Source organism: Heterocephalus glaber, unplaced genomic scaffold (genome assembly GCF_053883595.1).
Source record: "Heterocephalus glaber isolate CG9 unplaced genomic scaffold, H.glaber_assembly_v1.0 deba00001442, whole genome shotgun sequence".
Lineage (NCBI taxonomy): Eukaryota > Metazoa > Chordata > Mammalia > Rodentia > Bathyergidae > Heterocephalus > Heterocephalus glaber.
In genome coordinates, this window is record NW_028258296.1 from 32,833,511 (window position 1) to 32,856,976 (window position 23,466).

The 23,466-nt window shown below is 31.2% G+C and overlaps 1 protein-coding gene across 7 annotated transcripts in view; it reads right to left on the minus strand.

Moving 5' to 3' along the window:
• The window catches only part of Dpyd (dihydropyrimidine dehydrogenase), a 901,729-nt gene that overhangs the window by 641,029 nt on the left and 237,234 nt on the right, over positions 1-23,466 (minus strand). For all 7 annotated transcript variants that reach the window (XM_087212682.1, XM_087212683.1, XM_087212680.1 and 4 more), the window contains 2 exons: positions 16,266-16,462; positions 7,971-8,052 (listed from right to left, as the gene is read on the minus strand). In XM_087212682.1, the coding sequence (XP_087068808.1) occupies positions 7,971-8,052; positions 16,266-16,462 (279 nt within the window). The remainder of the gene's footprint in view (positions 1-7,970; positions 8,053-16,265; positions 16,463-23,466) is intronic.

Below are 23,466 nucleotides of genomic sequence, written 5' to 3' on the forward strand. Positions count from 1 at the left end.
TACTTAAAGAGTAACCTGAAATTGCATTTTCTGGGACAGATATAGTACTATTGCTGAGGCAGACTTATAAGGCCAAGGTGATACTACATGTGGCCACAGATTTGGTAAATGCATACTTTTGCTATTGCAATTAATAAATAAAAAGCAGTACACACTCAGGGAGGAGAGATAAGCATACTCATTTATAGTTTGCCTGGGAGTTATGTCAACTTCAGAAATGATACATATAATTTGAAGCAATCTGGACTTTCCACAGAACTTCAGTGTGATCCATTATATCAACCATGTCAGGCAGACTGGTCAGCATGAGCAAGAAGAAATGAGTATGGTGGGGATTTTAAGACACATGAACCCTACAATTAGTGACTAGCTGGCATGTGAAGTTTAGAGAGCCAGTTGTCAGGTGTGAGCTGATATATCCTCTCTCAAGTAAATATCTGCATCTTGCATTCCCCATCACAAAGAAAAATGCACAATGCCTGGTACATTCTTTGAGTTCTGAAGGTATATGTTTCTAAAATATATGGTCTAATTGGAGTCATACAGACAAAAGCTTTCACCAGTGAGCCACTGACAGCAGTTAGCATTTGTAGAGTATTTACTAAGCACAGAACTTCATCTACTGCATATGTTGACTTCTTGAATCCTCACAACTCCAGGCTGGCACCAAAGACCCAGGCAGCATCTTGTCTCTGAGAGGCTGGCAATGTAGTTGTTTCTGGAGCAGAAAGTACAAACTGAGGGATGGACAGAGAAGTATGGGAGAGGAGACTAAATCACAGAAGACCATTTTTTGTCTTCCTAAAATAAACTAATTCTATTGTTATATACCAGAAAGACTAAGTGATGGAAGTTTATAATACAGGTGAGATTAATAACTAATATTCAGAAATCTGAACACATCAAATGGCATTGTATAAACTGTAACATTAATTAAACATGTATAAGCTAATAGTGAATATTACTATTACATTTAGTAGAATTAGATTCCTTTAAAAGTATCACATGATAATGTTTTAGAATTATAAACTTAATTTTTAATGAACAGATTTTTACTTTATTAAAAAGAAAAATGAATAATTCTGTCACTTATTTTAATAATCTTAATACAAATATATATATATATGTATATATGTATATAAAAGAAAAACCAGGTTAAAATATTCTAAATAAAATGTTAGCAAACTGAATAAGAATGAAATTTTCAAAGTAGAGCAGTCATCTACTGCCTTAGCAATACATTTCAAAACAGACTTTCTATCCTTTCTGAAATGATGTGTGTGTGTGTGTGTGTGTGTGTGTGTGTGTGTATGCACATGTGTCTGTAATAGAAGTTTAGTTTAGAACTGTAATGGTGTTTTACAACTTATCAAGTGGAAACAAAGACATCCCAATCCTTCTGCCACATTAGAGTGAATAACTATAAGTATGCCGGAAAGATGTAGACATTTTGTATTTCTACAGTTAATTTCACCTTAGTAGGAAACTGGGGAACGAAAAATGGAGACTTTTCCTTTTGTGTATAGATGTATGGGAATTATCATGACATTCTGTGTTAATCTACTAAAATAAGAATAAGGAGACTTCATTTAATTGTGTAGAAAACTTGAGGAAGACACAGATGATATTCATCACTTGGCAGCAGTTCCTAGTAGAAATGAGAACAGAGCAATAACAACATTCAATGGAGTGGCAGGCACTGGACTCCTCTCTGTCACTGGAAATCTATTCAAATTTCTTTCCTAAAAGTCTGAAGACCTGAATGTTTCCCATAGAATAAATACCTCTCTCTCAGAAAGAAATGGAAGAAAGTATAACCTTGACAAAAGTATAAGCCTGGCTTACATTCTGATTGGGAAATTTAACTGAGATGTGCAAAATTTAACTATCCTAATATTTTAAGACAATTACTGAAACCAAAAATATTCCTGGTAGCTGGTATTTTATAAAATCTCAACATTATTTGTCAAATAGATCTAGCACTACAAAAAAATCACACAGTGGACATTTTGTTTGTATTTTTGTTCCTTCCGCGCTGTACTTTTATATATATAATATTTTCCACAGCGATTTTTTTAGCTATGGATTACAGTATATACTCTGCCCTCCTCTAGTGACTTTAGTAACATACAAAAAGATATTTTCTATATAAATTCAGAATAAAAAATCACCCCACTTCAAGGTCAGTTATTTGTTACTTTGGTACAACAGAAGTCCTAAATATCATATGACAAAAGTTCTACATGTCATATGCCCAAAGCCAAAGCCAAGTTCCACATAATAAGCACTTCAGGGTTTGATAAAAAAGTATTTTTATATCCATAATATGTATTCACATCTGTAACAACATTTATTACACAGGATAAAGATTTACATTTATTTGGAGCAGAACTCTTCAAATGAAGTGTGTGATATCCATTTTTTTTTAAATGTAACAATACACATGTTCTTTATATTTTTCTGATAGAAAATTTGGTTAAAGAGACTAAGTATTTCCAGAACCACTAAGATAGAAAATAAAATAGAAGAATTTTAAAAATAATAATTAGCTTTCTTAGGTAAAATTATTTTATCAGCTATTAATGAACAGTTCTCTCCTTCTAGTCAAGGTATAAACTGATTTTATATATTTTCCAATGCTATACTATGGTAATGGGAATTGTTTCAAATCATAGTGAAAAATACAATGATGAAGAAAAGCTGTCAAGAAAGAGATTTCTACATATTAGACCTTTTGTATTAGAGTTTGGAGCACAAAAATGCATGATGTTTGCAAATAAAATTAATGTAAACAGACTTCCACCAAATATTTTGGAAAATGGTAAATACACATATTTTAAACATGTATAGAAAAATGCAAGATCCATATGCAGAGTACTCTTTTCTTTGTAAAATAAATATACTATAAAACTATAAAACAAAATATTCTTGTCCATCTAAATTCTGAATTGGATAAGAAATAAAAACTATTCTAATCATTAGTAACATTGTCTGATACAAATGTCAGAGAATTTCTACTAACTTTTATCTTGAGTTAAAAATAATTCACAGGGAAAAAATAATTAACAGGGACCCATATAGGAATTTTTACCATAAAACTGAGAGATACTATACAAACGTGAGAAGCTATTTCTCCTAAAGAATCAATAACTTTGGAGTTATTCACTTTTGAATACTCTCTACTCATACTAAGAAACTTTCTGCCATGTCTGTTTTCTCCTCTCTCTCGCTCTCTCTCTTTTCCCTACTTTCAAATAAATTGTCTTCTTTTTTAAAAAAAGAATATATAACTTTATTATACTAGATGTGACTTTTGAATGTGAAATCAACTGAGAGTATTACTTGATAACTTAAAACCTGTACATTCTACTAAGTGAAAAAGGAAAAATTTTAATTCTATCAGTAGTATTATTGGTAAAGAAGAAAATAAAAATATTATCCCACAAAATTGTAATTACTCAAGAAAAATAACAGTATTAAAATAACAAAACACATGGGTGCTGACAAAATATTTGTATCTCAAAAATTTAATAACCTTAAATTATAAAAATGAAAATTGTTAAGTATACACTTCAAGAGTGTAAAAAATAGGATAGGAGGGGAAAAATTAATAAAGATCTCAGTGGTAATGAATATGAAAACAGAACTTTGACAAGTGATTCTTTTAAGAAATATGTTAACTAGAGAAATTACTATCTAAACTCAAGAAAAAGTACAAAGTAAGTTTAAATATGAGAAAGCTAATATAATCACAAGTAAAGTTGGATTATATCTATTCTGCTGTAAAATAACATATTTAAATCTATTAAATGCAAATGTCCCAATGAAATAGAAGATTTGTCTAAGAAAATACATTGGCAAAATTGACATGAGAACAAAAGAGAAGGAAAATACGAATAACCCTAGGAGATATAATTTTAAATATTTAAAATTCTATCTCATAAAATGGCTTTGTGGCTAGAAACATACAACTTACTAAAAACTAACTTACTATAGTCTCAAGACAATATTAACACTAACAATATGAAACAAAATACTTGAAAGTTTATTTTTATAAAACTAACACAATTTTATAATCTAAATTCACAAAAAAAGATGAATAAAGCAAAACAAAAATGCTTTGTAGATGTGAAACTATAAGGACACTAAAAATATTTATTCTTTAAAATATTTTTAGGCCAGGGATTTAGCTCAGTGGTTTCACCACCTGGTGCACAAGTGCAAGGACCTGAGTTCGATCCCCAATACCAAATAAGTAAATAAATAAAATATTTTTAATTCTAATATTCTTGGATAAATAAGTCAATAAGTGAACAGAAAAGGAATTTCTTAAAAACTAATAAAAGATATCTATTCTACAAATCCAGAAATAATAAAATGTGATGGAAAAGTTGATACACTCACCAATGAAAAGATGATAAAGCAAATATAAGAGGGCTGTTGAAAATTTAATGCCCTTTCTTTATTTTTTTAAATTTTAAACTCTTTATTAAAATTAATCTAATGCTAGAAAATTTTTTCAATATTCTAAAAATGCTATCTTAGAACAAAGAAAATTATCCCATGTCTTACCATTTTTTAACATAGTAGACATTTTCAGACATTGAAACTGTGAAAAAATGATATATATGTATGTAATGTAAAAAAGCAACATTCTCATTATTTTCAGGTGACACTTGTCTGGAAAAATTCATCTTATTAAAAAAGAACTAATCACATATTACATATGGAAGAAATTGAAATTATTAAACAGGAAAGAGACAGTTGATATGAAAGTGGATAAATTGAACTCTGTTTTTAACATATGATTACTTCCATTGGAGAAATGCAAATTAAAACAATGCTAAATTCCATCTTATTCTAGAAAGAATGGCAATCATCAAGAAATCAGTCAGGCTGTAGTTAAAAAGGTACCCTTCTTCACTGTTGGTTAGAATGTAAACTAGTAAAACCATTATGGAAATCAATAGGGAGATATCGCAAAGAACTAAAATTAGAAATTCCATATGACCCAGTAATCTTCCCCAAAGAGCTTAAGACATCATACTACAGCCAAATATGTGTACCAATACTTCATAGCAGCAAAATCCATAACAACTAAATCCTGGAAACAGTCTGTATACCCATCAACAGATGACTGGATAAAGAAAATGTGGTATCTACATACTAATAGAATACTATTCTTCTATAAAGAATGGCAGATTTGAGACATTTGTAGGAAAATGTATGCACCTGGGAAATATAATGTTGAGTGAAATATACCAGGCACACACGCTTAAATACCATATCATATCTCTCATTTGAGTGAGCCAAAGTACAAAAAAGAGAATAATAAAGGATAGACAGAAGGGGACAAGAGGATGGATCTCCTGCAATAGGGAGGTGATTCAAGGGCAAAAGTGTGAATGATGATGAGGAGGGGAAGAGTAAACAAGTAGAATAAACATGTACATGTACAGGAACCTAATAACCTCAATTATAGTAAACATTATATGCCATAATATGAGCTAGGATTTAATTATCCACAAGAATGAAAATTGGGCTAGGGGAATTAGAGGAGGCATGAGGGAAAGGGAGAGAAGTGGAAAGATATTAAAAAAAGAAACAAGCTGTGGTATGTACATGTAACCACTCCCCAAGATGACTATAAACTGCATGAACTGCAAACATATACTAATAAAATAAATAATAAAACAAAACAAAAACTAAGAAACAAAAAAATGATTATGTTATAATATATGTATGATTGATTATTAAACTATTATAGGTAAAAGCCTGAAGTTTAAAACAAGGATGGTTCTAGAGTGTTCTAGCCTTTGGTACATTGCTTGTCAAAAATAAAACTATTTGTTAAATAAAGAAACAAACCTATTAGAAAAGAAAAGTAGAATGAGAAAGATAATGTTAAACCATAAAAACCACAGATTTTGTCCATTGGATGGAGCACAAGAATCAGTAGGAAACCAGAGAAAATGTCATTTTATTGTCAGGAAATTATTTGTTGACTCTAAAGAATATAATGTTAGTTGAGAGGGACAAACAGAATGTAGATTAGAAGGGGAATCTGAGTGATGAGACAAAAGAGGTAACAAGTATAGACCCCTTTAAAAACAGCCTCTGAAAGCTAAAGTCAAAGGTCATAAAAGCTTCAAGACTATCTTATGAATGGATGCAAGTCTCTAAAGTGAAAAAGAATCTTATTGCTGTCTCTCTTCAGAGTTGAATTCATTGTTTTAAAAGCAAGTGAATAATTTATCCCTTTTACATCCTAAAACAAATTGAGGTTTCTCTTCATAGATTTTTTTTCTCAATAATGTAGTAAATTCACAGGGTTTAAAATACAAATGTATAAAATGGTGACAAATTCCTTCCACAATTTTCCAAGGCAATCTGTGCTATCAGATTTTTGTTTCCAGAGATACCCTATGCAGATGAAAACAAATAATAGTTTACCCAAATGGTAGCAGCATATTTTTTTAAAAGTATTGACAAAGGCTAAAGATATTAATTAGTTCACAAAATCTCTAACTATAAAATTAGAAAATGCATAACTGTAGCTAAAATGTATATTTTCCCCACTCAGTACATTGTCTACTATATCTTCAGTCTACAAATACAAGTAATATATAAGCTCTAATTTGTGCAATATATCTAGTTCTGTGAAATAGAATGTAATTTTTCAGTTATGTGTAAGAAATTTTAAAATGCTATAATTTCTGACATCTCTTTAATTGGTATGAATACCAAGTACTTTAGTTTGAAGTTTTGATAAATCATCCTTTCCTCATATAATGATAATTATGTAAGGACATAAATTCAAAATGAAACACATTTAAAGAACTTTCAAGAATAAATTTTATAAATAATCACCCATAAATTAGATATTTTGAGCACTGTCATTTAAAAAATTGTGCTTTTTTCCTCTTGATTTTTATTTTTTATTAGTGCATGTTTGCAGAACATGATGATTATTTTCCTCGTGGGGTGTTGGTACATGCACATGACACACCTTAGTGCTTGATATATTCCCTGGCCCTCTCGTCCCCCCACTCTCCCTCCATATCTTGGCCTCTACTGGACTTTTTGATCAGCAATTTTATATAACAGTCTTATCAGCCAAGCACTGTCAAGAAAAATGTAAATATTAGTCCAAAAGCATAAAATATGACTTGAGTTTTTCCTCTTTTATTGATTAATTTCTACTTCCTTAAAAAAATGAGTCAAGGGTAGCTTGTTAACCACTTTTTAAAATATCTTCTGCATATACTTACATAATAGATTAGTAAATCACAGTGCATCACTTATCTATTGTGTTATAAGGAAAATTAATATTTTTGCAACTAAAATACAAATGTGGTAAAGTGAAGAGCCAGAGTATAAGACTTCTTAGTGGACTAGAATAAAGATATCTAAACCTATAGTCTATAAATACAATATGTCAACTTTCCACCCATATTTAAAAGAACAACACTATAGTTTACAAAATGATAAAAAGTTCTAGGTTGCTGCTTTCTATCCCACTCATTTACTGCTTATGTTGAGAAAGGATTATCATTTGAACAATAATGACATTATGTATATAATAAATAAAATTAAATTCTGTAAGAAATTATGTTCCAAATGGTGAAATACTACTATTCCAGGTGCATACAACTTGCATGAAGAAATGTGATCTAAGAAACCAAATCCTTCTATTAGCTGCACCGAACCCCTAAAGCAATTTAGGAATTTGTTTCTTACAGACAATTAATCACATGTAGGCTTGCCAGATAACTATCGATTGCCCTTTTCCAGGCTAGTGGCATTCAGACAGTAGACAGACAAATGCCCTCAGCAAAAGAAAGCGTCTTTCTGCTTCTGCCTGCTGTTGCTTTTAATTGTTCTTTCGTAAAATGCATGCCATTTGTTGTTAATCACTGTTACATGTGTTGCTAAGCAACACTTATATAGGTGTTATGTTTTTTGTTTACCTTTATGCCAAGGTCCTTCATAAGCTCAATCTCAAAATTCACTACATCATATGGCAGCCGGAACTGAGGGATTTCAGAAGTACTGAAAAGGAAAAAGAGAAAAAAGAAAGATCAGTGAAAAAACTGTCAGTCTTAAAAAAAAATGCACCATCTATTTATTCATCATCATTAAAGGTGTAAGTTTTTTTCTGTGGATATTTGTACTTCACATAATGTGAGCACGAGTTTATCTACATTTTCACTTCCATTGTAAAATATCACATGGATTGAAAAGATATAGTATTGAAAAGATATAGTAGAAACTCATAAAAATTGTAAATAAATATAAAAGTGGTAATTTTTCAATTTTTTAATTCTGTATTTTCATTAGTAATTCTATAAATTCCTCAAATAATAAAAACAAATAGTAAACTCTGAGGAAAGTACATAAGAAGTTTAATAGGTACATATGATAAATATTAAAACAGAAACAAGCTGCTGGAAGATAAAATAGGTAAAACTCTTGAAGACACAAGCATAGGCAATGATATTCTGAAAAGAACCCCAATTACATAAGAAATAACACCAAGAATGAACAAATGGGATTATATCCAATTAAAAAATCTTCTGCACAGCAAAGGAAACAATCAACAGAGTGAAGAGACAATCTACAGAATGGGAAAAAAATTACCAGCTACTCCTCAGATATAGCACTAATATTTAGGATATGTAAATAACTCAAACATTTAGAACCCCAAAATAAAAGACCCAATCAAAAACTGGGCAACTGAAATGAATGGACACTTCACAGAAGAAGTAAAAATAGTCAATAAATTCATGAAGAAAAGTTCAACATCTCTGACCATTAGAAAAAAAGTTAAAACAACACTGAGATTCCACCTTACTTCAGAAAGAATGGCTATCATCATGAAATAAAAAAATAATAAATTCTGAAGGAAAAAGGAGCCCTTCTACATTTTTTGTTGGGAATGTAAACTAGGATAACCACTATGGAAATCAGTACAGATATTTCTCACAAAAGTAAAAGTAGAAATTCCGTTTTACCCAACTATTCCTCGGATTGATATCTTCCAAAAAGAGTTAAAGACATCATTTTGCAGTGATATACATATACCTATGTTTATAGCAGTAAAACTCATAATAGATAAATTATTAAAGTGACTTATTTGTCCATCAATAGATGAATAGATGAAGAAAATGTGGTATATCTTCACAACTGATTACCACTGTCATAAGGAAGGATGAACTTGAGTCATTTTAAGGAAAATGGATGCACCTCAAGACCATAATTTTAAATAAATAAGACACACAAGCAGAAATATCACATTTTGTCTTATAGGAGAAGCCCAAAATATAAGTAAATTAAAGAACAAAATTAAAGATAGACAATAGGAAACAGAGAGATAGATGAATGAAATCATTATGTAGTACAAATATGAAATAAAAATAAAATATATATATATTCTAAAAATAGACCTCCAGCTTGCTGAAATTTAAATGTATGACTTTGTATTGCTGTGCTGTTTAAAATACTTCACAATTAGTTCCATTTGGTGAACAGAATATTTTTACAGTTAACCATTATTTGTCTTTGAAAGTTAAGTGTATAAAAGCATAGTTATTAAAAGTAATCCTATTTGATATCAGTGCTGATTGTCTGAACTTAAAATGTCACATGGTACTATTATTCATATAATAAATTAGAACATTACAGTGAAGCTCAAATAACTATGCAAAGTTTTACAGTAATAAAGGCTGTATGTGTACATGAATATATAGGTATTTATCCATTCATTCATTCATCTACTCATTTAACAAGAATTTATAAATGCCAGCACAGTGGTAGCTGCAACTATTTGATGATGAATTTTAGATCCAACTCTTCATACATTCTCTTTCTTGCAGGAAAAGATACATAAACAGATAATTATGACAGAATGTGTTAAAATGAAAAAACATATAGAAGCATTATAGAGATTAATTTGTAAAATAAAAATTATTGAAGATGAGCCTTCTTAATCATCCAAGGAAAAGTCTTCCAAAGGAGTTTTCTAATTCTTTGGTGACATAAGTACTACAATATTGAATTAATTTTCATAGTCAAGCAATAAACAAGCCACCATGTTCAAGGATATAAAAATGCAAATTATAGTATTAAATGCATAAAATTCAGTCATTTATAAAAAGAATTCCATCTAGCTAGAAATATAAGTCATATGTACAAATGAATTTAGGTCTAGGCTAGAGTTAAGAACATCCCAAGCTGACCTGTAAATACCAACCACATTATCTTTTGCTTCATCTGAATGCACTGGACCCACAAAAGGTGTTGCCTTTGAAGACTAAGCAGAAATAATCTTAACTACTATAGATGATATGTAGGCACAAACAGACACTCAGCCTTGATAGTCATGGGGCTCTGTGAAAGAGATATTCAAAACAGACTAAAATGTTGGTTCTCAAAATTCTAGAGAAGAAAACAGAAACAATGGGCCATAAAGAATTCCTGCCAAAACAATGGGCTAATAAGGATGCTAGCCAAATAAACCAACTACCGTAAAGTAAGGATTTTATATCTATCCAGACACATTTGGAGACTGAGCACATTCCAATGACTAAGCCCTACTCTGGGATTTTTATGGGATCTAAGTAGAAATACATGAAATAAAAAGAAAAATGGTGGTGCTAGTGCAGGCCAATGACTGATTTAACTCAGAAAGAGAAGGTTATAAGAAGTAGAAACAACTTTTCTGTAGGCCAGAAAGAAAGAAGTGGACAACCAACCTAGCAGGAAGAACCCTGAGCAATGAGGAAGGCGCAGTCAGAATCTGTAGCAGTATAACTTCAAACAATGATGAGGGCACAAGAGAAAGCAGGACACCAGGTTGCTGGAGATCCAGCAGTTCTTAGAACTCCATAGTACCCTAAAATCATTGTCGCCAACACTTAGCACCCTACTTGGCTCATGTATTAAATGAATAATTGTGAAAGAATCACATTTCCAAGCAACTCTTAGAGCAAATAGTATGGTGTGAATACTCAAAATGTTGGTTAAGTTTGATCACCATTAAGAAAGCAGGGTATGACGAAGTGATTGTTACAAACATGACATATTTCTATTTATAAATATATTTATAAATAGATGGGAATAGCAAACAGATAGGAGATACCATATACACATGTACATAGTACAAACTGCCAAATGAAAAATAAACAAATGTGAACCACAGCGTTTCAAAGGGAAAGCTTATTGTAGGGTAAAATACTGAAGCAGGTAAGATCCTTTATGGTTTTTAATGCCATCAGCATGTAATGATCCCTACATTTTTATGCTTGAATTTAATGTCCAAACATTTATATCCATTGGGTGTCTCATAGCTAGCTCAAGTTATCATGCCTCAAACTAAACTTTGGTTTTTCCACTTTGTCACTGGTCTTTAGACAACTCTCTTTGATGAACTATTCAAGCTGCACACCCCATGATCGTGCCATGACTTTTTTTATCATTATCATACCATATATATATATATATATATATATAGTATACATATATACATCATACTATATATATATCATATATATCATACTATATATATACTTCAATCATTGCTCTAGAAATTTGTTTCATTTTTTTCTTACTTTAACCTCTCTATTAAATTTCTCTGCTTAATCTGAATTACTTGTCTTTCTTGAAGTTCAGTTAGTATCACTAAAATAGCTATAAAGAATTATTGTCAGAGTATTCATAATCAGGCAACCTAATGTGTTTGCTTGATAACATATTTCCCTGAATATTCTTGTTCCTTATGACCATAAATTGATATCTACACATTAAGAAAAAGTATCAGTCTGTTCCAAAATTTTCAAAATAGCATTCCCTCAGAAGGACCTTCCTCACCAAGCCTGTCCATAAATTCTAGACAGCTCTCCCCTTTCAGTCCCTAGCCCTGAGATGTTTGCAGATATTGCAAAGTTTCAAGGTTCCCACAGGTTAGGGATACTGTGAAAGCTACTGCACAAGGATGAAATACACTGGCTGGCAAACGTGGTTCAGCCCAAGCTGGAAATCAAGTTCCTATAAAAAGTTCCTGTGGGTTATTTTGAGCCCAAAGCTGCTATGTTTGGCCAATGGTGATGTGGCCTAGCACACAAGTTCATTTTGCTGGGGCTACAGATTTCTGTCTGGCACAAGATATGTCTAGAGATTTAGTCAGTGGATGTCAGCTTGAACTTAGTAGTCCTCAGTATCTGCCCCATGCTGGATTTTATTAAGACAATAGTGGTAAGTGAGTTTCAAGGAAATGACTTCCATTTACTTTCCTTTCTTACTCCTAGGTGTATAATGACTTTATCCAAGCAATGCTGCCTAAGATTGGGGGAAAAGTGATGCAGAGACATAAAACTATACATCCTACCTTCTTCAGTGTACCTTTGCTTCTAATATACAATGACCAGGTACTGTGATCTCTCATGTAGTTTTCTGTACACAAGTGAAAATACTTTGTTATGTGAATAACTGTTTAAATTGTTAATCATTAGAGAGCCCTATACCACTATATTGCTCTATTCCTCATCAAAACTAACATTTCTAAAAACACTTTATTTATCATCTGACATAGTCCATATTTGTTTTATTATTTATTATCTGTCTTTTCATCACTAAAAGATAAGCCCTATTTGAATAACCACTTTGTCTCGTTCTTTCCTGTAGTTCTAGTGCCAGAATTACCAGCATAAAGTAAGTGTTTAATAAATAATAATGGAAAGAAGGAAAGAAGAAACCATAAAAGGTAAATGAATCATAAAAGGTAAATGAATATCAGGTCAAGCAAAACTTTTTATAACAAGGAGAAAAGAAATATAATAAGATTTTGAAACTAAATGTGTTTGAAAAGACAAATTGAGAAAAGAACCCAAGAGAATCATGGTACAGGATGTGAGTGGTAAATGACATCATAAATGGCAGAGTGAGAAGACACTTTAAAATGTATTCATGAAATACAAATGTCAGGATATCTAAGAGTAATCCAGGTAATTCCCATATTTGTTGATGATGGCTATTCCTGGAGATGGCAAGTTCAAAAAGAGGAAGAAAACTGATGGGCAAAGCTTCTAAAGAGGAGATATTCAGGGTGTGAATGCATGAATCTGTTGCTCAGGACAGCGAGAGAATTCAGGGCGGATATATATGTTCAAATAATTTATATGTGCATAGCACTTGAAAACAAGAGTGTAATTGGGAGTGTCCCTGAATACTACATGAAAAGAAGATAAAAATACAGAACATAGAATTTGATACAAATGATTATTTACCATTGTGCTACCTATGGAAACATTTTTCCTTCTTCTATCTGTATTCTTTTAACAATCTAAGGTTTTGAAAGACAAATATTCTTTCAGCAACCATAAATCCTCCTGTACAGTTAGTGGGATGTCAGATAACAGGGAAAAATGATTTTTCTTTGCTTATGTTTCTTATATGTGATAGAAATCACTTTTAACAACTTCTTTCCATTCTTTTTTATTTTTAAACTCGGGTCCTTGTGCTTGCGAGGCAGGTGGCAGAAACACTGAGCTAAATCCCTGGCCCTCTTTCCATTCTTTTACAGTGCAGTTCTCATGCTTTGGCAGAGCTTTTCTTCAGTTTTAAATCTGCATTATGAATTTATGATCATACATTATCAAAATATTTCCAATGGCTATAACTGCTTCAGCTAGACCGCATTTTTCTTTATTGACAATCTATATGAAATACAATTGATATGATAAAAATACTGTAATGTTTTATCAAGTTAAAGTATGTTACTAACTATTCTATTTAACAAAATATCATAATTCATAAATTCATAAATTAATTTAAATAAATCCTCAGAAAATATGTACTTGAATACTTTGCAATCTCAACACCATTTATGTTCAATATCATCCTACGAAGTTTTGTAATCTTTTTAACTGTATGTTTAAAATGGAAGACATATTTGAGGAAAAGCAATACTATTGATTATTTTATGAATTTGCTGTGGAAACAAAAATATCAATTGATTGTGCTCAATACAATAGAAATTAAATCCTGGACATCTTTTACTGACTCTATCAATCTTTTCTTTGGATACTAATACACCAGAGATTTTTTTAAAAAGCTATTTGGATTCAAAGCAGAAGGATAGATAAAACTTGCCATCATTTTTTAAGCAATTGTTTTCAGATACAAAACTAATGTAATCTTTTTTAGCCACTGTGAAAATACTAGAGAATGAGAGATATCTGTAAGTAAGTGAGAAAATAGACAAATGTTTTGTTGTAATTTTGGCTAAATTCATTTTAGTTTTTATAATCCTGTAACAGTAGCATAAAATGCCATTACCAGCTGACAGGACAAACAAGACTGATTAAACATTCCATATTGTTGTTAGATACTGAAAAAGTTCAAAGGTAAAAGAAAGAAAATAAAATTTTAAAATAAGCACCATAAAATATTTTCTCAGAAAACCAGCACAGTGTATTCCACTAAAACTGTTCAACAAATATGTAAAAGTCTAAATTTAGTGCCAATTTTTATAATTTAAAAATGTCTAACCTGCATGTGAATTAAAAAGAAATACAGAGATTCTAATAACCATAATCATCTGCTAATATTGGTAATGCATAATAATTCACAAACAGGGCTGGTTCCATTTTAGGCTTCTTGTGAAAATGCAATTAAGGAGCAAAAAGATTTTTACTAGTCTACCAAGGTACACAACAATTAAGTTCATATTTTTCAAATTAGCTCACATAGTCACTGATGTGTATAACTGAAAAACCCCTACAATGGTTATACATATGTTGTTAATAGATTACATTTTTCCTAATTAAAAAAACTGTGATAACATGCCATTAAAATATCCTAAATCCTTCTTAGGAAATAATATCTAAACTATTTTATTTCCTAGGAAAAATAATTCATAAAATATGTGTAGTCCCTTAAAGTCAAAAGTGATGGAGCCTCAACTCTGAAAAATAATTATTTTATGACAATGAGGTCATTTATGCTTCATATCCTTTATAAAATACATTTCCAGTATGTGATATTTCTGCATGGTGATTCAGTCAAATACTTTCACATTAATTAATAGCTAATATATTGATATATATCATAAGTATACCAAAATATTTATATCATTGTAACAAATTGATCATTTTATATTATTTTGGGTTTAGCATAGTGCCACTTGAAAATACTGAGATTTATACATTCACTACCATATATTTACAAATATTAGTAAAGATGAGAAACAACAAACTTTAGTCATAATATGATTAAAATTATGTTCTATGAACATATGACAAATCTGCTGTTTAACAAATACTTTAGCATCTACAAAAGGTTTAAATACTAGGTATAAAAAGTTATTCCAAATGGTTATAATTTAAAATCCATAATATTTCAATATAAGTTAAGGCAGTTAGGGAAAATCAATTAAAATTGGTAAATACTAGCTTACCACCAAATTTCTTTCTCATTTTAACAGTAAATATTTTAAGCAATATACACTGCTTACTTATACTACATTGTATGTTTTTGATCATAAATGTAATACATGTCCAATATAGAATTCCATTTATTTTACATAAAGTAAATTACAATTATGCTTTGTTTAAACATCTGAAAGTCACTGACACAAAATGACCAGTTTCCCTTTCTAGGTATGAAATCACATGGGAATAAAAATGAGTATTCAACTGAATGCTGATTTACAGCAATAACACTGATTAATAGCAAATATTGAAAATATACTAATTGGGGAAACATTACAAAATGTACATTTAAAGAAAACATTTCCAGTGGATTGTGACAAAAATTGCAATCAAATGCAGACTACAGAGATTGCAAACTAAAAATATATGAGCAGGATAACATGTGACTAGTCAACAAATGAAATGACTGATATTCTAAGAAGTTAGGGTTTTTTCATCTCAAATACCCATGATTATTCAGACACATCTCCATAAAGGAAATATCCAAAAGGATGAAACAATTTTTTCATATGATTTGTTCCTACTAACCAAAAATTCTTTTGCTGAAATTTGTCTTAAATTCACAGAACTAGACAGATAAATTCTTAACTAAATATTGCTTAAAGTCAACTGCAAAATTTAAAGTGAGTAATGTAATCAAAATTTGAACATTTCGGAAAAGAACATTTAAAATACCATCTGTGAGTCTGAAGTTTATGATTCTAACACAACAATATTTGTAATTGTTTCGCCTCATCATTATTGACACTACAAACACAAAGTATGTGTAGGCATTACCTTAAGCCACCAACATATTCTTGTTTTTCAAATATAGTGATGTCAGAGTAGCCTAATCGAGCCAAAAAAGAAGCACAACTTATACTGGCAGGCCCAGCACCAAAGAGAGCAATTTTTGCAGAATAGGCTTCAGGCATTTTTTCTTTGGGAGGCATAGAAGGATTTCTGATCTGTGGGATATTCATTCTTTTAAACACCTATGGGAAAATAAGTTGCCATAATTAAAATTTTTAAATTAAATTTTACAAACTGAAACACATTTTTAACATTTCAACTCCATTAGTGATTTAACGAGCAATGGGCAATGCCTTTTCAATATTAATTTGACATATGCGGAATTTGTTTTATGCCAAGTAGATGAAATCTTAAGACTGACTAAATCTCAATCTTTGAAATTCCTTCCAAGAGTTATACCTCCTAAACTTGGCATGGTAGTGCAAATCTGTAATCTCAGCACTCAGAAGACCAAGTCAGGATGACTGCTGTGATTTCAAGGCCAGCCTGGGTTACACAGTGAGTTCAAAGTGAGCTGAACTACACAGCAAGATTGTATCTCAAAAAGTAAAAGAAAAAAAAAACTTTCTGACTTTCCTTCCATACTTCCTCTTGTCGCTCAAGTAGTGAGTTCATTCTGTGAGCTCCTACAGTTTAATCTGTAAGACTCTAACATAAGCAATTACCTACCCTCCTATGTGTTCGGTTTTCGTGTCAGTCGGTAGAATCTAGATCCTTGAAAGAAGATATAATGTGATGTGTAAGAAGAAATTAACCATTGTATTACCACCATTTAGTACCTACCTGGCACATAGACATGACTAAGTAAATGACTTCTTTACATCTACACTTTTGACAGTGATGGAATAGCTTTTAAAGAATAACATTTTAGAAATCTGATTAAAGCATGAGAGATTTACTAAAGCAAACCAGACTTAGAGGTGTCAAAAACTCAAAGGAAAAGGCACAGAGGAAAGAAGTGAGATGAGAGTCTAGAAGTCACTTTCCCCTACCATACTTGCTACCTCAGGAAAAGAAGGAAGATCAAGAATCTTGAAAGGACAACAGTTCAGAAGAACCAGTAAGAGAAACTGTGACAATCTTCTAGAAATAGAGAGAATGTCTTGGAACACAGGATGCAACAATGTGGAACAGAAGAAAGCGCAGAGAAATGAACTTAATTCTCAGTAAGTTACAAGCCAAGGGTCTAAACAAAACTTCTGTAAAGCTGAGGGGAGTTTTCTGCCTTTGATGGTGAAGGCAATACAGAAACTGTACTGCAGAGTGGCTAAAGATGATTTTTCTTAGCTTTATCAAACACCCCACACACAGCTAGAACTTCTCTCAACTGGGGCAAACCAGAGGTGGATAAGCAATCCAGCTTTGAGTGAACAGCCTCAGAGTAGAAGGAAGGTGATTAGTCCTCACTATATCTACCTTCCCAATGCATCAAATGATAACATGGACCTGCTGTAGAGGATCGGATGTCAACCACAGATTCTACAAATTGTCATTTACCATGCTTGGTTTTTGACCAAGCTGTCTGGTCTGGCATGAAAGAAAACACAATAACTAGAAAAATAGAACTGCATATACAAGTAAATGTAAATATCAAATGTAGATGAATATATTCAAAAATACATAACAAAAATGTGAACTTTCATAAATTGGGGATTTGGTCCAACATAAAAGAAACATTAGAAAAACTGTGCAGAAATTGATATTAAAATTTCATATACAGTATTTAATAGCAGGTTAGACAAAGAGCAAATACAAGACTAGCAATCTGGAAGATGGAGCAGAAGAAACTAATCGAAAACATGCAAAGTCATTACAAAAAATATAAAACTGAGTAACAGAGGTAGAAAGCAAAATATAGAGCTCTAAAAAATGTACAAATGGACTCCTACAAGGAGGGTAGAGTGACAATTGCAATGAAAGAGGTCAAGAATTTCCTTTAACTGAAAGGATGGGTTAAAGAAGTTCCAAAATTTTAAACAAGGAAAACATAAAAGAAAATCATAATATCACAGTAAGATTGTTGAAATGACAAATAAGAGAAATATGGAATTGAAAAACCAAATAATCAAGGCACAGTGATATCAATGAGCAACATTAAAGCTAACAACTTAACTCTCAAAATGAACACCAGCCGTCAGAATGTGAACTGGTATTTCTATCACACTGCAAATACCCAGAATTCCATTCAAAACTAAAACATCCTTCAAATGTCAATGGAGAATGAAAACATTTTCCGAATGACTTTGTTGGCAACAATAAAAGAAATACTACAAAATACTAAAAGAAGTTCTTGAGGAAGAAAGGATTATTCCAAATGAAAACACAGATGCAGGAAGACATAAATAGCATTAAAGATCAAAATATGTGAGAAAATGTAAATTAATATTGACTGTAGAAAATAATAGTGTCTGTAATGTGGAGTTCAAGAAAAATAAAACTAAAATGCTAAACACAAGGCATGAGCGCTTAGATAGATAAATGGTTCCAGAACACTGCATTGTGAGTTTAAGTGGTAATAACCCTAACATTAATTAGACTGTAATCAGTTAAGCATATTTTTATCTTTACACTAACTACTAAAACAACACATAACTAGATAATGTAAAAATGGAATTTATATAACACTTTGTTTATTCAAAGAAAATAAGTAATAGAAAATTAATAGATATGGAAAGGTGAGAAACTAAAAAACAGTAAGATGGAGAATAGAAACATGAATAATTTCATTAAATGTAAATGGACTAAAACTTGCATTAAAAGATAAAAGCTTTTGGGTTTTTTTTGTTGTTTGTTTTGTTTTGTTTTTGTTTTTGGTACCAGGGATCGAACTCAGGTCCTTGTGCTTGCTAAAAAGATAAAAGCTTTTAAAAACACATCACTTTAAATGTAATGATACAGAAAGGTATAAATTTATACCATGGAAAAAGTTACACCATGCAAACACTAACAAAAACAAAGCTATTATTTGTATCCCAATATAAAACATACGAAACTTGAAATGAAGAAGTATTTATAAGGTTAAAGAACCCTTCATAGTAATAAAAGGTTAATTTATCCACAAGATTTTACAATTGTAAATCTATATGAATAATAATTACAATATGAAATATATAAAAGAAACTGACAGAACTAAAGGTAGAATAAACAAATCAGGGCTTCAGATATAGCTCATTGTTAGAGCAATTGCCTAGCATGTGAGAGGTGCTAGGTTTAATCCTCAGCATGGCAAAAAAATGAATGAAAGATGAAAGAGAGGGAGGGAAGAAAGAAGGAAAGGAGGAAATGAAAACATTGCTATTCTGTATTTAAATTTTGACTGTTAATGGAAGTCACCTATGAATAAATTCATATCATGGATAAACAATATTTAATAGATTATTTCACAGTATTTTTTGTATAAAATAGGTTAAAAAACTAACTTCTTGTGAAAACTCAGGTAAAACACAAGAGATAAGAGATGGATTTTTTTTCTTGGAGTGAGGCATGTGGGAAACATGCCAATATTATGATCTCATGCACATATACCAAGTACTCTGAATCAAATCTGCCACTGAAAATGTATAAGAAACATAGAAATGATCACATGTAAAAATCAGAGTATTGTCAGCAAATATTAGAAATGCCGATTTCTCAGTCTGAGCTAAATGACTCTCAAAAATGTCCCCACAGTATTTTGTCGCTTTTCATTAATATTTTATCAAAATTTACCGGTAATACCTATTGGGTGTCACCCTTAGACTGTAAAATCTTTAAGGCCAGTCTCCATCTTTGAATTCATCTTTTCATTTCCATTGTTTTTATATAAGAAAATGTATATGCTAACAATACAAAATTTAAAATAAATTGGTAATAGAACAGTATCATATTCCCAGCTATAATTTAGAGCTTTATAAATGATAAATATGTATTTGTTTCCTTCCCTGATTTTCTTTCATATTATTTTTGAATCAATATATGATCTTCACTTTTAGTTCTTAAGCAAATTGAACATGAAATTAAATTCGAATGCTAAGATAGTAATATATTCTATGGAAACATTAATAAAAATGTAGTTGCAATTGATTTATAATATTTTCCCCATATATAACTATATAACAGTTTATATTCTTTTCATAAATACATTTTTAAAACACTTTTAAAATTGACAAGGTAGAGATACATCTAAATTTCTCTAGGAATTAAATAAATGTTTCTTTGCATTCAGTTGCTTGCTCATATCTTTATAAAATAATTAAAAATTTACTATTTTATGCTAAAATTTACATTTATAAATTATATTTCATTTTAACAAACTTTAGAAAAGATACAAGTGTTTTTAAAAGATTTATTGTTGATATCTTTTACAATGGAAGAGTTTCATATGTCTTAAGAATGTTTCCAGTCTAAAAAGTTCATTATAATATGAAGTTAAGATATGATATACCAAATAAAATTTACAAAATATCTTCCTTGTTACATTCATTCAAAAGCAGGTAGTTTAATTTTGAAATGTAAGCACATCTCACAGGAATTCTAGCTGATGACACTTTTAAAGTAGCAACAATACAAAAATATTCAGTATGTATACATTTTCACTTAAGGATGTTTTAATATTTTTGAACCAATCTTTAGAATATTCCTTCAAAAACTATGAAGGGTAAATATCAAATTAAAGTGTGTGTTTATTGAATTCTTGGTAGTTCTCAACACAGAGTTGGAGACTTTAAAAGGATCTGAAGAAATGAAAGCATGCATACTCCTCAACTCAGAAAGCACCATGGACCTGCACTAGAATGAAAATGGATGGCCTCTGATTTGTATAACCCATCCCTGAAGCTATGAACTGTTTAATACCTTCTCAATATATGGTCCTGCTCAATACACTACTCTACAAATTGATATTCTTCTGTCTGTTTTGTTTTTATTTTATTGTTTTCATAATTTTTATTACACTTGATTTTTTCCTTTAGCTAGCATAACGGGTGTTATAAAAGGTCTGGTATCAAAATTATACTGCTTTTTCCCTTGGGTCACTTTTCTATTGCAAGAAATCTATCTGTCCCCTTCTATCTATCCTTTATTATTCTTTGTCTGTACTTTGCCTCACTCAGATGAGATATTATACGGAACCTAAGCTTGTAAGTCAGGTTTATTTCACTCAGCATTATATTTTCCAGGTGCATCCATTTTCCTAGAAATGTCTCAAATCTTTCATTTTTTATAGCAGAGTAGCATTTCATTAGTATGTACATAGCACATTTTTTATTCAATCATCTGTTGATGGGTATACAGGGTGTTTCCAGGATTTAGCTATTACAAATTGTGTTGCTATAAACATTGGTAAGCATGTATTGCTGTAGTATGATATCTTAAGCTCTTTGGGGAAGTTACCTGGCAGGGGGATTACTGGGTCATTTGGAATTTCTAATGTCAGATCTTTGAGAAATCACCATAGTGATTTCCATACTGGTTATACTAGTTTACATTTCCACCAACAATGAAGAAGGGTTCTTTTTTCACCATGGCCTTGCCAGCATTTGTTATACTTTGATTTCTTAATGATTGCCATTCTTTCTGGAGTAAGATGGAATCTTAGCATTTTTAGTTTGCATTTCTCTAATGGCCAGAGTTGCTGAGTGTTTTTATCATGTATTTGTTCCTCTATGAAGTGTCTGTTCATTTCTCTTGCCCATTTCTTGACTGGATCTTTGCTGGAAAAATTTATTCCCATTCTGTACATTGTCTCTTCACTCTACTGATTCTTTTGCTGTACAGAGCCTTTTTAGTCTGATATAATCCCATTTGCTGATTCCTACTGTTATTTCTTGTGCAATTGTGGTTCTGTTCAGAAAATCCTTTCTTACACCAATGTCAAGTGTTTTACCTATTTCATCTTCCAGTAGGTTTAATATTTGTTTTACTGTTTAGATATTTGATTCATTTTTACTTTTAGTATATGGTGAGAGATATGGGTCCAGTTTCCATCTTCTCCCTGTACATAACCAGTTTTTCCAGTTACCACTTGTTGAATGGGCTATCTTTCCTCCAACATATGCTTTTGGCTGTTTTGTCAAAGATCAAGTAGCTTAATGTGTCTGGGAAAGTTTCTGTATCCTCAATTCCATTCCAATGATCCTCATACCTGATTTTGTTCCAGTGATGCCATTTTTAACACTACTGCTTTGTAATGTAGCTTGAAGTCAGGTATTATTATGCCTCCTGCTTTGCTCTTGAAGCCCAAAACTGCTTTTGCTCTTCTGGGTCTCTTCTGATTCTATATCAATTGTAGGACTGTTTTTTCTTGATCTGTAAATGATGCTGCTGGTATTTTGATGGGGACTGCTCTGAATCTGTATATGAGTTTTGGGAGTATGGCCATTTTGACAATACTGCTTCTGCTTATCCAGGATCAAGGAACATCTTTCCATTTTCTGATGTCCTCTTCAATCCTTTTTTTTAGTAACTATATTATAATTATGAAATTTAAATGATCTAACATATGAAACTCACTTTAGAAAAGTTCCTGGTCATATAAAAAATGGTGTTTCTCATTTTTCCTAGTGTTTAAATTCCACAAGATAAAGTTGATCTAAATTCATACTTTCCAATGTGAGAGGTAGCCACATGTGACTATTCACATTGAAAAGAAAACTAATCTAACTTAAATCAAATTAAAATATTAGTTTTATAATATTCTTACATAATTTCAGAACAAACTGTGTCAAAATATCATCCAAAGTGGCTGTAGATTTTGCATTTCCAATGACAGTGAAGAAGAGTTCCTGTCGATCCACGTCCTCCCCAGCATGTGGTGTGTTCAGTGCTCTGCATTTTTCTACCTAGCAGCCTGAATGTGTTTTCCCAAAACTTGTATGTCGAAATCTAATCACCGATGTCAGGAAGTGGGATCTTTGGAAAGTGATTAGATTCTGAAGGTCCTAGAAGGTGATTAGGTAATGAGAGCCTTCCTAAATAGGATAATTGTTCTCATAGGACACCCCTGAGAACTATCTTGTCCTTTCCACAGATCTGTGAATCAAGAAAACAGCTTCACCAAAGACCAAATCTGTCAGCACCCTGATGCTGAAAATCCCAGCATCCAGCACTGTCATTAATGCCTTTCTTTGGTTTTCTAAACTACTCATTTTATGGTATTTTATTATAGCCACCTGTACAGACCAAGGCACAATTTTAATAATATAGTAAT